Here is a 14,887-nt window from a genome sequence, read left to right on the forward strand (position 1 = left end):
AGCTCAAGGTTCAAAGAGAGACCCTGTTTCAAAGCAATAAATAAGACATGACACTCAGCATCCTCATCTGGCCTCCATGTGGGCACACAAACATACATATGCTCATACGCCAAACACACACGGGAAGAGAGAGGAGGGGGGAGGGAGGGAGGGAGGGAGGGGGGAGGGAGGGAGAGGAGGAAGGAGAGAAAGAGAAAGAGGCTTCTGTGTTACATTTAATTGTGGATTAAATTTCAGAGTAGCAAAGTTTTACTGGTAAAAAAAATATCCTAGACTGAATCTATTTGATTCACACCCATTAATATCAGCCTGCTGGTTTAATAATTCCACTTGTTAGCAAACACCAATGTCATTCATTCCAAAAGCTCAGGTTTCCCATTATCCATCGATTCTACCTGTGCACATCTGTGACAGCAAACACATTTGGGGCTGGTTCCCAAGAAAAAAATATAAGCAGTTTGTGCACATTTCACCCAGAAAGAGACTTCATTGCTCTGCTGAAGACTAAGAGTGAAGAAGCCACCAACAAATAGTTCTACATGTGGAATCTGACAAGCAAGTGCCAGAAAATGTGTTCTGAAATTTTTGGTTTTTAAAAAATAAAACACTTGACTTCCTTTTAAGACTGCCTTTTATAAATAAGAACTTTCCAACCATTCTCATGCAGCATCTCCCCAGGGTTGTTTGGCAACAGACATACAACTTGTGGCTCTCTTCCAATTTCACTGCAGCATCAGTTGTTTAAATTTGTAAAACAATATGTTCATTCAAACTCCCCTAGGAAGACTAGAGCGAAACACAGCACTTGATCTTTACATCTTCAGAGAAAGGCTTAATGACAGGTTCAGCCTGTTTAATGACAGGCTCAGCACCACGCCCGTGTTTTATTGTTTCATTATTCCTGCATAAATATCCTTTATTATACGTGGTAACTAAACGTCAAATACTTGATGAAGTGGGTTTAAACAGGTAAGAGCCCAAACTAAGCTGTGCAGTGCACACGTGGTACTGGACCTTAGGGTTTTGGAAGCCTGGATAGTTACACACTGATTGTTCTGGATTCCAGGGACCCTTCTGTCTCGACCTCACAAGCAGCAAAGTACAAGCCCACGTCCAGGGATCTTAAGTTGTTAAGATCTACTTTTGTGTATGTGACCTTATCTCGGTCTCTAAAACATTATTTTATAAATTCAGGATTACAACCACAGCTCAAGGGGGGGGGATGTAAAAACACGCAAAGGATTCTTGGAATGTTTTACTATTTTTTTTTCCTGGCTGGCTAACTAAGAAGACATGGCCAAAGAAAATTGCTCTATCTGATGCAAGATATGAAACTCGTTAAATTCAAGTACCGCCTAGAGATGAACTAGCCTCGCATGACAAGATGTTGTCACTTTCAGACATCTTCAGAAAGCAGGAATTTTTTTCCCCAAAAGGCTTTCTTTCGACCACTCGATTGCAAGGGGGCGATTAACGTCTCCAGAGCGAAACCCGCAGGCCTAGACTAAGTAAAGGCCTCTGCACCGCCTGCTGGGTTGAGGAGGCTCAACTCTTTGAAACATCGAAACCCGCCGCGTTGCGTTTTTTTCACCGAGTCCCGAGTGAAATCTTCTGCGCATGCCTCTTAAGACCTTCCGACGCGATCACCCCGCCCATTCGCCTCGTGACGTCACACGAGATGAGCGGTGTTGGCCGGGGGCGTGGTCTGAGGGGGCAGGGCCGGCGGCGGTGCTGAACGCCAGCCGCTGCTCATTGCCCTCGGACTCCCCACCGCGTCCCGGTCGCCCGCGCCCGCGGTGCTGTTCCCAGGCGCTCCGCTCGAGCCCGTGCGCTCCCAGGATAGACACGGACGCTGCCGGGTCCCCGGGGAGCAGAGGAGCCGCTCGCCGACTAGGCTGCGACCGTCTCACGGCCAGCGGAGGACCATCCCTGCCACTCCGCGTCGGGGCTGCGAGAGGAGGACAAGGGCATGCTGGGCGGCGGCAGTGACGCGGGCCTGGCCACCGCCGCGGCGCGGGGGCAGGTGGAGACGGTGCGGCAGCTCCTGGAAGCCGGCGTAGATCCCAACGCCGTCAACCGCTTCGGGAGGCGCCCGATCCAGGTAGCGGGGACCCCGGGGCCTAGCCGGCAGGGGGCGCACGAGCGCGGTGCCCTCCGCGGCTTCGAGTTGTGACCCGGCACCACCTGGGCCGGCGGCGGGTGCTGGACCGTATGTACGCCCCAACGGGAGCTTTTGAAAGAGCACAAATTCTGAAAAAACAAAAGCCACCGAAAAAAACCCACTGCACTTAATTAGTCTTTTCTTCGTTTTGAGATGCTGGGTCCGGAACCCACGACCCTGTACATGCTGGGCAAGTGCGCTACCCTTGAGCAAATTCCCCAGCCTCCGATTCTTTGTAATGGTGGGGAAATACCAATATTTCTTCTGCCATCTTACAATCATAGATACAAGGCGGACCTTCGGGGAGCGAAGTGGTAAAGGAAGGGTCAGATAGAGAGCGCACACACGATAAAGATGAGTAAGTAGATTACCGGTTACACGGCCTGGATTCAAGGAATTATCACAAAATTGTAGCGTGTGACAGGAGAGAGCATTCACTGTGAACTTGTAAACAACGGTATGAATCTTTTCTATTTTTTTTCTCCTCATAAATCAAATCGCGTTCACAGGACTAAAAGACTTCCCAAACCCAGCACTTAATTCCTTGTATGCGGGCAGTGACTGTGTAGTTTTTCACTGTTTAATGCGAACAGACAAAGGGCTCCCTACAGAACTGTTGGGTCCTTTCAGAATGACAAGGAGGTTCCCTAAACATTCTCTTAATTTTCTTAGTGTTTACTAATCCTGCTTTAATTAGTATTGACTTTATTTCTTGAAGATTTAATACGATGTTTTTGTGTTCTGTTGATTATTATAGTTGCCTGTTGTTCACTTCACCGTCCCTCTGGGACTAAGGAAATAAGGGCCCTGTTAACTGTGGCTTTTTAAGAAAATAAATATTCAGCCCTCTTGAATTTTTAGGAAAAAAAAAAGAGGTATTTAACAAAAGGATATTTTAAAGCAACAAAAATATTGGAAAGTGATTATAAAGACCTTATGAAAATAATTTTTATTTACGATTTTATTTTCTGTACTGAGAACTTTTAAATCTTCCTTTTGTGGCTGTAAAAATGGCCTTTACCATTGTTATGGAATGCCATGTTATATTTCTTGAAGAAAGGAATGTTTCTAATGTTCATGTGATGAAAACTGACACATGACCACTGCCTCTTGATAACAACTGACACATGACCACTGTCCCCTCGCTACATGTAAAATTTAAAAGCCTGTAGGCCCACAAGAACCAATGGCTGCTTAGGACAATTAGATACCAAAAACTATTTTACTATTCATTTAAAATTTGCAAAGTGTACAAAGAAGCTGCATCTTCTTTGTACATCTCCAAAACATCATTTTTCTAAATTATGCATCTTTGTGACTTAATAACTACCAGCCAAGCTTTTTATAGGCTTTTTATATAGAAAAATACTACTTAACATTAAATGTTTATACAATGCAAATGTCAATTTCATATTACAATGTATTGCTCTAAACTTTCCACCATATATCATACTAGGTTAAAATACTGAAAGATGCTAATCATTTGCAACAAATAATTTGTTTCTATAATGTATAAGAAGCTTGGAATATGACGGCTTTCCTCTAGTCTCCACTTCTAGCTCAAATGATCAGCATACAATCAGTTTGTGAGCACAGACATACATGACATTGAAAGAGTAAAACCCTTCTTTAAACTGACTTGTTCTTTGTTTTCTCCTCTAAAGCACTGTACTAACTTAAAAAAAAAAAAAAAGCAACAGCAGAGTACCTGGTTTATATAGTGTCTTAGTTTGCTTTCTTTTGCTATGATAAACACCATGACCAAAAAAAAAAAAAAAAAAAAACTTGGAGAGAAACTGGTTACTTGGCTTAGGCTTGAATGCTACAGTGCTTAGAAGTCAAAGCTGGAACCTGGAGGCTGGAACTGAAGCAGAGGTCATAGAGGAACACTGCTTACTGGCTTGTTTCTCGGACTCAAGTGTACCACCTTTCTTATACCTTCCGGGACCTCCGATGGGGTGGCACACCTAGAGTGGACTGGGCCCTCCCACATCTAGCATTCATCAAAATGTCCCACAGACTTGCCTCCTCAGGCCAATCTGGAGGAGGCTTTTCTCAGTTGAGGTTCCTCTTCTCAAATGACTAGCTTGAGTCAGCTGACAACCCAAAAACCATATATGGTTAGACCTAGAGAGTTAAGGAAAGCAGCCTAGAAAACAATATAAAATTTTAGAAAGCCTGGCTCTGGTGTCCTGCCTGCAAGATATGCTAGGGGCAATGGTGGCACAGAGCTTGTGGGAGTGGCCAACCAATGCCTGATCTGATTAAAGGCCCACTCCACAAGATGGAACCCATATCCAACACTGCTTGGGCAACCAAGAACCAGAACTAAATAGCCCAGGGTCTTAAGGGAAAGACAAATAGTACTGCTAGGGTGGCAATAAAATGACTCATACTGACATCCTACTATCTTGCTCAGCTATCCTCAGAGAAGCTTCCTCATGCAGCAGATGGAAACAATACAGAGACCCACAGACAGACATTGTGCAGAGAGTGAGAGACCTTGGAACACTCAGCCTTAAATTGGAGTTTCCATAAAATCCCTCCCCTCAGGGCTCAGGGAACCCTGCAGAAATGGAGATAGAAAGAGTGTAAGCGCCAGAGGGGATGGAGGACACCAAGAAGACAAAGCCCTCTAAATCAGCCATAGCAAAGTTCATATGACCAAGGCAGCATGCACTGGGCTTTCATGGGTCTGTACCGGGTCCTCTATGTATATATTATGGCTTCCAACTTAGTGTTTTTAAGAGATTTCTGTGTGTAGAAGTGGGTCTCTGAGGCTTGTGCCTTCTCTTGGGCTCTTTCCCTGTTTGTTTTGTCTGATTCCAATATATTAGTTTTTCTTTGTTATATTTTATTTTGATATTAATATCCCTTAGAAGCCTGGTTGGTTGTTTTCTACAAGAGACAAAAAGGGAGTCAGTCCGGATTAGGGGAGGTCGGGAGGGGCTGGGAGGAGCAGAGGGAGGGGAAACCACAATCAGGATAAATGATGTGAGGGGGGGAAAGTCTATTTTCAATAAAAGGGGGAAAATAAAAAATAAAAAGCCAGGTTCAAAGTGAGCTAAGTAATCACTTAAAATAAATTCCCGCTGTCCAATGTTCCATATTACAAATAAGCAATTTGTCTTCCCTTTCCTGTTGCTTCACCTACGGAGAATAAGATAGAATCTATTTTGAGTTCAGCCTAGGCTATTACGGGTGTGGAGTGGATTACACAGGCAAATGAGAAACCAGACACTGGAAACTTTGAGGGCTGGAAACTGAATTCTATGAAATAGCACTTGCCCCCGCCCGCCCGCCCGCCCGCCCGCCCGAAGGACACTGAGCACTCTCTCTCTTCCTTCCCCCTCAGGTCATGATGATGGGCAGCACCCAGGTAGCAGAGCTGCTGCTGCTGCACGGAGCGGAACCCAACTGCGCAGACCCCAACACTCTCACCAGACCTGTGCACGATGCGGCTCGAGAAGGCTTCCTGGACACACTGGTGGTGCTGCACAGGGCAGGGGCGCGGCTGGATGTGCGTGACACCTGGGGCCGCCTGCCGGTGGACCTGGCTGAAGAGATGGGTCACCATGATATTGCAATATATCTGCATGCTGCCACTGGAGACTGATGGCAGGTTCCCTCAGCCTTCCGTCAGGACTTTTTTTTTTTATCCCAGCACCATCTAGGCAGACTGCAAGCACGAAGGGGAGCTGTGTACAACCTTCCAAAACTCAAAGCCTATCCAGGAAGGCAAAGCCCATCAGAAATAACTTCCTAAGTGTTTTCCTGCATCTGGATCCGGCCCTCTATTCTCACCCTGAAGCCAAAGGGATCACCAATTTAATTTAGTATTGTGTGAGGTTCCAGGGGCCCTTTACTTTTCAGAATGTTGTGTAAAATAATGGGGAAGTTCTTGAGTCTCCACAGTATAATGTTGCAGTGGGAAGTGGGAATTGGAGAATGAGGAGACTGACATTGGGAGAGAGTAGTCAGTACCTCCCGCTGTGAACTCCAAACGCAGATAATCCACAGGCTTGGGGGAAACACTGGAGACAGGTGAGAAGCACTGAAGTGCGCCTGGGGCTTGAAGCAACTGTGTCACTGGTGGTGGTTCACCTGCAAAACTATTGAAACTGGGGACCTGCCCCTGGCTCCACCTGGAAAATAGTGTTAGATGACAGCAGATCCCTGCTATACTCTGTGAACCACGGTTGCTTGATGGTCTGATTCCTGACAGGTTCAACCTACACAAAGTCCAATGGTGAATGGTAGCATGTAGCAATTTGCTCTGTGTAAAACAGTTTAAGAACCCCTGGAGGAATTTCCTACATTTGAGTTCTTTAGTAACAGTGTATTTAATGAGTTACACTTTTAACAGTGTAACTTCTGGTCCTCAGGCTGAGGTGAGACTGAAGTGCAGCTTGTTTTTGTTTGTTTCCCTTCTTTTTGTAAGGCAGCATTTTCCTCTGTGGTTCAAGCTAACCTCAAGTCAGGGTACCCCTGCCTTAGCCTCCTAAGTACTGGGCTTGTAGCAGACAGCCCTTCTGGAGTATAGCTTCTTAGTGAAACTATGGCACCGGGCACACTCCCAGTGGCAGTGCACACCCTGCTTTCATCCTTGACCTGTTTACTTCTCTGCTCATTGTTTCCGCTGTAGTGAGTGTCTCAGGGGAACTATTCTATGTGTCCTTGGGCCACTTCCTAAAGGTTAGGCAAGAGAGGTTGAGTATGAATTTACTGAAATTAAATGACAACTTGTGGGCTGCCTTGCTTGTCTACTGAACAAATTATGGATACACTCTGTGGTGCTTCCATTGTGGCTTGGTTCATTACAGCATTGAAACAATTGATACATCCTTGTTTTAATAAAGAATAAACAGTATAGACAGACTCCAAGCTGTGAATAATCTGGCATTAAAGTATATTTCCAGAGCTGGAGAGATGGCTCAGAGAATCCAAGTTCAGTTCTGAGCACTCTTATCAAGTGGCTCCCCCCCAAGGAAGTTCAATACTTCTGCCTACACGGGCACCTTCATTCGTGTTCATACACCACACACACACACACACACACACACACACACACACACACACACACACATTTTTTAAAAGCTAAAATAAATCTGGGGCTTGGAGTGAGGTCTCAGTGATTAAGTGCCTTTGCTGTTCTTCTAGACCCATTCAGTACCCAGCAACCATATTAGGTCCAAGATCTTATGACTTCAGCAGGTACCCATACATGGCATACATTTGAATATTCACACAAAGTTTTTACAAAATTAATGTATTTCTGGGTTTATCAGTAATTCCCAAAGATTAAAAAGTGCTCACTGCTTCTGTCCTTTATAATATATAAACTCTGATGAGTGATTTCAATAATTTATTTTTAAAATATGCTTACTTGTAAAAAAACATAAGATTTATATTTTATGCTTCTAGGTGTCCATATAGTGAATATTCATCTAAAATAGAGAAAAGGAACTGTACAACATAAGGAGTGCCTTTTAACTAAATACACAAAACTTCCCTTATCAACTCCTTATTTCCCAAATTAATATATCACCAAAGAAGATAGATGAGTTGAGAACTAAGCCATATCTTCTTGGGGAAAGGAAACATGTTTATTGATATAGTTTACTCTGGGCATGCTTTAAGCTCATTTGTTCCTTCAACACTTAAACCTTCCATGATGAGCAAAAGTAAGTCAATTTGGCCCCAAAATGTGGGTCTTTTTAAAGTTTACAAATAATGGACTTCTTTGGCTTATGGAATAGGAGACTGTCAAGTCTGGTATCCAGGGCCCACACCTACAGTGGGTTTCTTGCTACATCATAATGTGGCAAAAATAAATAAATAAATAAATAAATAAATAAATAAATAAATAAACGTCATCAAGGGGGAGACCCCAGGAGAGTGCAAAGTCTCAAGTAGTTTGGCAACCCCCATTAATTAACTCATGAGGGTGGAGCCCACATGGACTAAGCACCTGTTCTATTCTCATTCTGTTGCTGTGATAAACACTGACCAAAAGCAACTTGGGGAAGGAAAGGGTTTATTTGACTTACAGTTGAAGTCCATCAAGGGAAGCTAAGCCAGGAACCCAGAGCAGGAAGTAAAGCAGAGACCACCGAGGAAGGCTGCTTATTGGCTTGCTCCTTCGCAAATGCTTTCTCCTATAAACCAGGATCACCATACCTTTCTCCTATAAACCAGAACCACCATGCCTGGAGTAGCACCACCCACAGTGGGCTGGGCCTTCCTACATGAGCCAATAATCAAGAAAATATTTCAAAGATCCTCACAGGCACACAGGCCTATCTGATGGAGGCATTCCCCTGGTGAGGTTTCCTCTTCTCCAGTGACTCTAATTAGTACTGAAAAAAAAAAAAAAAAAAAAAAAAAAAAAAAAACTACCCTCCCCTTAGTTTCCACCACCACTCAGCACAGAACCATTGGGGGTTAAGCTGTCAACACATGCTAGAGGAGACACATTGAAAGGAGAGCAGAGGCCCTTTTTACAAATATCACTTCATCACCCTGCTATGTTAATTTATATTAATAGGTCATATCCCTCATTTCTTTGCATATGGCTTTCTCTCAATCTCTTTGTTATGGACCCTGTCATCCTTTATGTGTGCTGCTTAGCTCTGCTTAAAAGAATAAATCCTCAAGGCTGATGAGGTGGCCCAGTAGTTAAGAGCACTGGCTGCTCTTCCAAATGAAGTGGGCTCCATACCCAGCACCCACATGGCAGCTCACAGCTGTCTGTAACTCCAGTTCCAGAGGATCTGACACCCTCGCACAGACATACATTCAGGCAGAACAGCATAATCACATACATTTAGTGCACAAAATGCCAGGATTCCTGAACACAGTGGGGAATGGCTGAATCAAGCTACTTAACACATTCATCACTTCAAGCAACATTATGCTAAGCAAAAGCAACAAGTCCTCCCATGTATGTAGACTTTGAAACTCACAGAAGCAGATACTTAAATGTACTACAGAGGCACACGGATGGGAGGAATGTCACAAAACCTCAGACCAGAGGAGGAAAATGTTTGCTTTTGTCTTTACTTCTTGTGAGTATTGTGGTAAATACGGAAATACATGATCTTTCTTTTACTTCTGGGGGTGGCTCTTCTCATGTAAAATCTCAGAAATATAAACGTTATATTAAACATGATTTTTACTACCTTTTAGAGAATAAGTCCTCCCCAAAACTCAAAATTATCAGCGTAAATCTTTCATCTCTGTCTAAACAGATTTAATTCTAAGTCCTTGGCAAGAGACCCTCCTTGCCACCTGACTCCACTCCCTGGGGATTCCACCTCTCTCTGTGTGAGGCCCCAAGAGTCTCCCTTAACTCTTTCCTGCCTAGCCTATCTCGATCTCCAAACTTTTATGTCAGTCACCGACGTGCAGATGCACTTTCTACCAGGGACCCCCAGTGGCCACAGTGAGCTGAGACCAGGGGAGACAATCACCACTACCCTCCCTGACTCCGTTCTCCTCGCTTACTCCTGTAGCAGCCTGCCTGCCAGAGCTCCTCCTCCCATCCCAACCCTGCTCCCTGAAGACTCCATCTTTGGTGCAATCTGCTGCTCCTGGCTCTTTCCCACTGCCTCTCTCAGCCTTTTCTCCTAGCCCATCACCATTACTTTGTGTCATTCACCAACCCACAGAAACAAACACTCCACCAGGAAACTCCACAGCCACCACACTTGCCTAAGACCCAGAGTAGACCACAGTGTTCCCAACCAAAAAAGAAAAGTCACCCAACAAAGACCAGACCAGATAGCTCAGACGTCATAACTCCAGATGTCTAGATCCAAGCACAAAAGTGCTAGCATGAACACTCAAGACATCATGCCTCCTCCAGAAACCGGTAACCATGTTGCAATAGGCCCTGAGAAATTCAATTTGGCTGACACACATAAGGACTTCAAAATGGCAATTATGAGTATGCTCAAATACCTTAAAGAGGGAGTGAATAAATGCATTAATGAAGACTGTAAAAACACAGATGAATGAATAAAAAACATTTCAAGACATGAAAATAGAAGTGTAATCACCAAAGAAAATTCAAACTGAAATGAAAATTTTAGGATGTGAAACAAAAACCTCATAGATATTCCTTCAAAGGTGAAAAAAAGTATTGCTCTCCATGATATGAAACCCATAACTGACACTGCTAAAGGGCCAAGAACCTAAACTGAGAGTAAGTCATGGCCAAGGGGAAAACCTATTACTATTATTCTGTGAACGGAATATAGCAATAAAATGACTCCTAATGACATACTGCTATACCTATAGATCAGTGCCTCACTCAGCACACATCAGTGAAGGTTCTTGCAGTAGATGGGAAATAACCCAGAGACCCACAACCAAGTGCAGAGTGAGAGATTTTTAAACACCCAGTCCTAAATGAGGTGCCATTATCAAATTCCTCCCTACAGAGCTCAGGGAGCTATGTGGAAGAGGAGGCAGAAAGATTTTAAGGGGAGGGGACACAACAGCATTGATGCACCTGTGAACTCAGAGACTGCAGCAGCATACACTAGTTCAAGCACTAAAAGGGTGAAGTGGACACTGGGCCCCACCCCTAACCAAGAAGCCATCTGCAATTGATTCCCACTGGCAAAGGCAAAAATCACTTTTCGTCAGTGGAGTCTCACTGGGTATTATCAACCACATCTCCAGGGCAAGTCCCATGCCCAGGAGGCCAACAAAACACAAATTCAATGGTATTTCTGTGAGCTTTGTTTCCTTTTGCTTTGCCAATTTTTGTTTGTTTGTTTGCTTCATTGGTCTTTTGCTTGTTTGTTTTGATTTTTGTTTTGAGAGGTTTCGGGGCTACTTGTTTTTTGTTTGTTTTTGAAAAAGAAAAGACAAAGTTGGATGGGTAAGGAAGTGGGCAGGGTCTAGGAGAAAATTAGGGAAGGGAAAAGACATGATCAAAATATATTGTAAGAAAAAAACTTGAGCAAAGATTATGGAGTGCTCATTTTCATACTGGGCTGTAAGAATGGAAAATGTAATTCTAATCATCACTTAAATAATCAAAAGTGGCCCAAAATGGAATTTTTTAAAGATATATTATTTTATAATAGCTTCAAAGAAAAATCCCAGAAGTGGTAACGTAAACCTCCTATTTGCTTTATAAAATCCCTTAGTTTCTCCTTCATTTCTTTTGGTCCAAAGTATTTGAATTTGCTAGTTTGAGGAGAATGACTCATGAAATTGTTTATCTCTTAAAATACAAATATTTGATAACTGTTATTTCATTCCCAATTTAAAGAAATGGTGGGATAATTCTCAGTGACTATAATAAAAAATAATTTTTAAAAATGCATGAATGCCACAGTAATGTAGCACATTGTTTTTATTAGATTTTGTATAAAGCAAAATCAAACATTATTAGAAATCAGTTACCACCTGTCTGTAGTAAAATGGTGGCTTGTACAAAAAAATAACTAGATTCAAGGCCCTCTGACACACAGGTTCAGATGGTGTGTTTGTTAGCAGTACACGGAGCTAAGTTTATCAGGATGTAGTCCTGCTAAATTCAATTGGCTTTGCAAATCCATGCAAACAAGTGCAGCTAACTATAGTCACAAGACTTTTTCCTCATTCCATCATAAAATTACAGAATAGTATAAATAAACCTACTAACTTCTGTATCCTAGTAAAAATACTAAAAACCCTCTCCACTGGTCTTCATTCCAAGATGACATGGTAGTCAGACCTACCATTTCAGTAACTTAACACACTTTGGCATCATGTTTTTTTTCCCCCTTTGTCTAGGGGAAACAGGTAACTAATTGTAAAACTTTGTAATGCTCTAATGGTTCTGATTATTTCTGAACTAAGAACTGAAATATATTCAAAAGAGAGGCCATGATTCATAAAATCCCCAAAGACTTTGGAACAGCATTACTTAAGAATGTTTTTAGACAGATATTTCTTCTCTATGTTATAGCAAACAATGCATTGTCCACTTTATCTTAAGCTAGACCACAGACCTTCAACACACACTTACCACTAATACATTCCTAGCTGCCCTTCACAAGAAATATTAAAAACAAGTTATGCAAATATTTATATAATAGTTAATAGAGACTTTAACTGCCTTTATAATCTTCTGACTATTTTTTAAATGAAAGATGAGCTCATTTCTTTTGATCTTTACCACAAGCTGGTGGTTTTCATGGCAGGTTAAAAGCTGCACTATAGCCAATACTTTGCCACTTTAAAAAAAAAAAAAAAAGCAAAGCAATAGAACTAAATATCCACAAAAGTTACAGGATACATCTGAAGCAGTCTTGTGTATAGCAGAGGGTAGTGTCCCCAAATGCAAGGAGGTCTGCTACCATATGTGAATGAGCATCTAACCAGTCATATTCTTACTTGGTGGGCACGTTCCCATCACTAGCACAACTATTGATTCATTTATGAAAACTCAAGTTGGTGTAACTTGCTGTCATTTCAACATTCAGTTATTACTACTGAGGACTGGATGGACAGATTATTATCATACATTTTAAACTAATTTCAAATTTAGCAATTGCTTGAAGAAACAATAAAAAGTTGAGCCCCGATGGTTTGAAAATATTCTCCCATTCTAGTTGAACTTCTTGCACAGAGAGGAGAAATGGAGAGAAGAAAAGCTAGGCACTGCTTCACATTATTTAATTAATATGTGGCTGCAAAGCCACATCACTTTAATTAGCACCAATTTCCTTTATATGTGAATATGGCAACTGGATTAAAGTCCTATGCTTTTTGAATCTTTGCATAGCTGACAGTGATGTATGTATGTTGTATGTGTATATGTGTCTTTATATGGAGGGAGAGAGAGATCTGTGTTTATTTGTGAATATTTATTTGCATATCTTAATTAGCAATTATTTTTGCTGAGGGCTAAGCAAAGATATATAGAGGGCAGAGACAAGAGGAAAAAGACTGAAATTCTGTGGCCCTGGGGAGAGGAGAATCTTTTATAATTAATATTACATGTCAGTTCATTGAGAATTCCACCCCTGAACCACCACGCTGCACTGGCTCACGAAAACTTAACAGAGAAGTCTGACAAAAGTCAGTGCAACAGAAATACTTGGCTTGATTATTTTTTAAGTCTTAACTCATCTTAATTCTGATTTTTTCTATTGCTTTTTCTATTTTTTTCATGTTACTGAGACCCCCTGAACTAATTAGTTCCTTCTAATAAACTACGTAGACAGTACAATATAGAAAATATTGTGGGAGTTAGCTATTCTAAGTTAATGTAAGTACACTGAAAAGGTGATTTTTGTGTGATTACATGACAAGGCTTGCCAATCTATGTTTGTGTAATAAGTCAAAGAGAAAATAGAAGTTGGAACAGATTCCAAATTCCTATCTGTTCACACATTTGTCTCCTTGCTCTGCCTGAAAACTGTGCCTTCCTGGAGACCTCTTTCTCTTCTGTTCCGCAGTTTTGAGCTACAGGCAGCAAGGCAGCAGAACGACTGGCCCGGGCAGCACCTTACATGGACTTGCACTAGCTCTCAGGGGACTCCCAAATCAGAGATTAATGTGAAAGGTTTCTGCACCTTCCTGAGAGCTCTAACATTGTTACACCTGGTCTCTTTATCCAATTAGACTGAAAATAATCTCACCGTATGCTATTGCATATTTTATAATGCTTATAAGAAATAATTAAAAAGAAATTAAATAGTAACAATTTAGTACTTTGACAAAAAAAAAAAAAAAAAAAAAAAAAAGGACAAGTCAGTAGGTTACTGGTAATGAGTTTTTTTCTTCCAAGGATGATTATGGGGAAGATGTGTGTGCCATGCCTCCTTGTCTAGGGGTTGGCTAGGATGCACTAAGCCCTTCCTGTTTCTTCCTTCACTGAAGCATTCCTCACTGTTCCCCTACCCACATGCTACCTGGAGTCAGAGCTATTCCCATGCCTGAGAACTATCTGAACATCCTCTTCTGCTCCCTGAGTGTTACCACAACAAACCTACTACAGGATTTGCAGTGGCTTTTGGTCTGTATAAATCTTACAGTAAACAGAAAAATGGAATGTCTTTTGGGGGGGGGGATTGAATGACACTCCATTCTACCTTCAAGTATTTACTATATCTACACCATGATGATGTTGGCCCCATTAGTTATTGGAAGGCAACAACTTTTAAAACCTCTTTCTTTTTAAAAAATTTGGGTCTTAATCTTGGCTCAGAAAACACTGGAAAAATTCATATTTGCTAATCAGCTCCAGGTTTACCCAAAGATAACTGATCTGTGGTGGTTACTGTAATTCTTGTTGATGGCAAATGGTGAAACAGTGCAGAAAAGCAGCAAGTAGTAAATAAAAATCTGAGACTTTTAAATCTGAGACTTTTAAACTTATTTTTTTTTTCTGTAGACCAGGCTGGCCTCACTCACAGAAATCCACCTGCCTCTGCCACTGGAGTGCTGGGATTAAAAGTGTGTGACACCACACCTGGCTTTTAAACTAGTCTTACTATCCAAGGGTAACTGTTACTCAAAAATTTTAAGTATCATTCCAGAAACTATACATGTGCTTGTGTGCATGTGTGTAATTTTAAACATGTCTACCCAACACATATTTAAAATACAAGTAGGATTACGCTATTTTAATGACTTTCTCCTCCTATCACGGACTCTTTGACAACTGCTGCCCCCATATGTGGAAGCACTTCCATTTTCACAGCCATATAGTTTTATGCT

The 14,887-nt window shown here is 41.9% G+C and overlaps 1 protein-coding gene and 1 long non-coding RNA gene across 9 annotated transcripts in view; one reads left to right on the forward strand and one right to left on the reverse strand.

Moving 5' to 3' along the window:
• LOC103160605 overlaps window positions 1-14,887 on the reverse strand; it is a 151,398-nt gene that overhangs the window by 132,615 nt on the left and 3,896 nt on the right. The window lies entirely within an intron of this gene.
• LOC113833995 (cyclin-dependent kinase 4 inhibitor B) lies at window positions 1,708-7,040 on the forward strand. Its single transcript, XM_027400402.2, has 2 exons — window positions 1,708-2,101; window positions 5,517-7,040. The coding sequence occupies exons 1-2, from the start codon at window positions 1,970-1,972 to the stop codon at window positions 5,775-5,777; spliced, it is 393 nt and encodes a 130-aa protein (XP_027256203.1). The 5' UTR covers window positions 1,708-1,969; the 3' UTR covers window positions 5,778-7,040.

Source organism: Cricetulus griseus, chromosome 2 (genome assembly GCF_003668045.3).
Source record: "Cricetulus griseus strain 17A/GY chromosome 2, alternate assembly CriGri-PICRH-1.0, whole genome shotgun sequence".
Classification (NCBI taxonomy): Eukaryota; Metazoa; Chordata; class Mammalia; order Rodentia; family Cricetidae; genus Cricetulus; species Cricetulus griseus.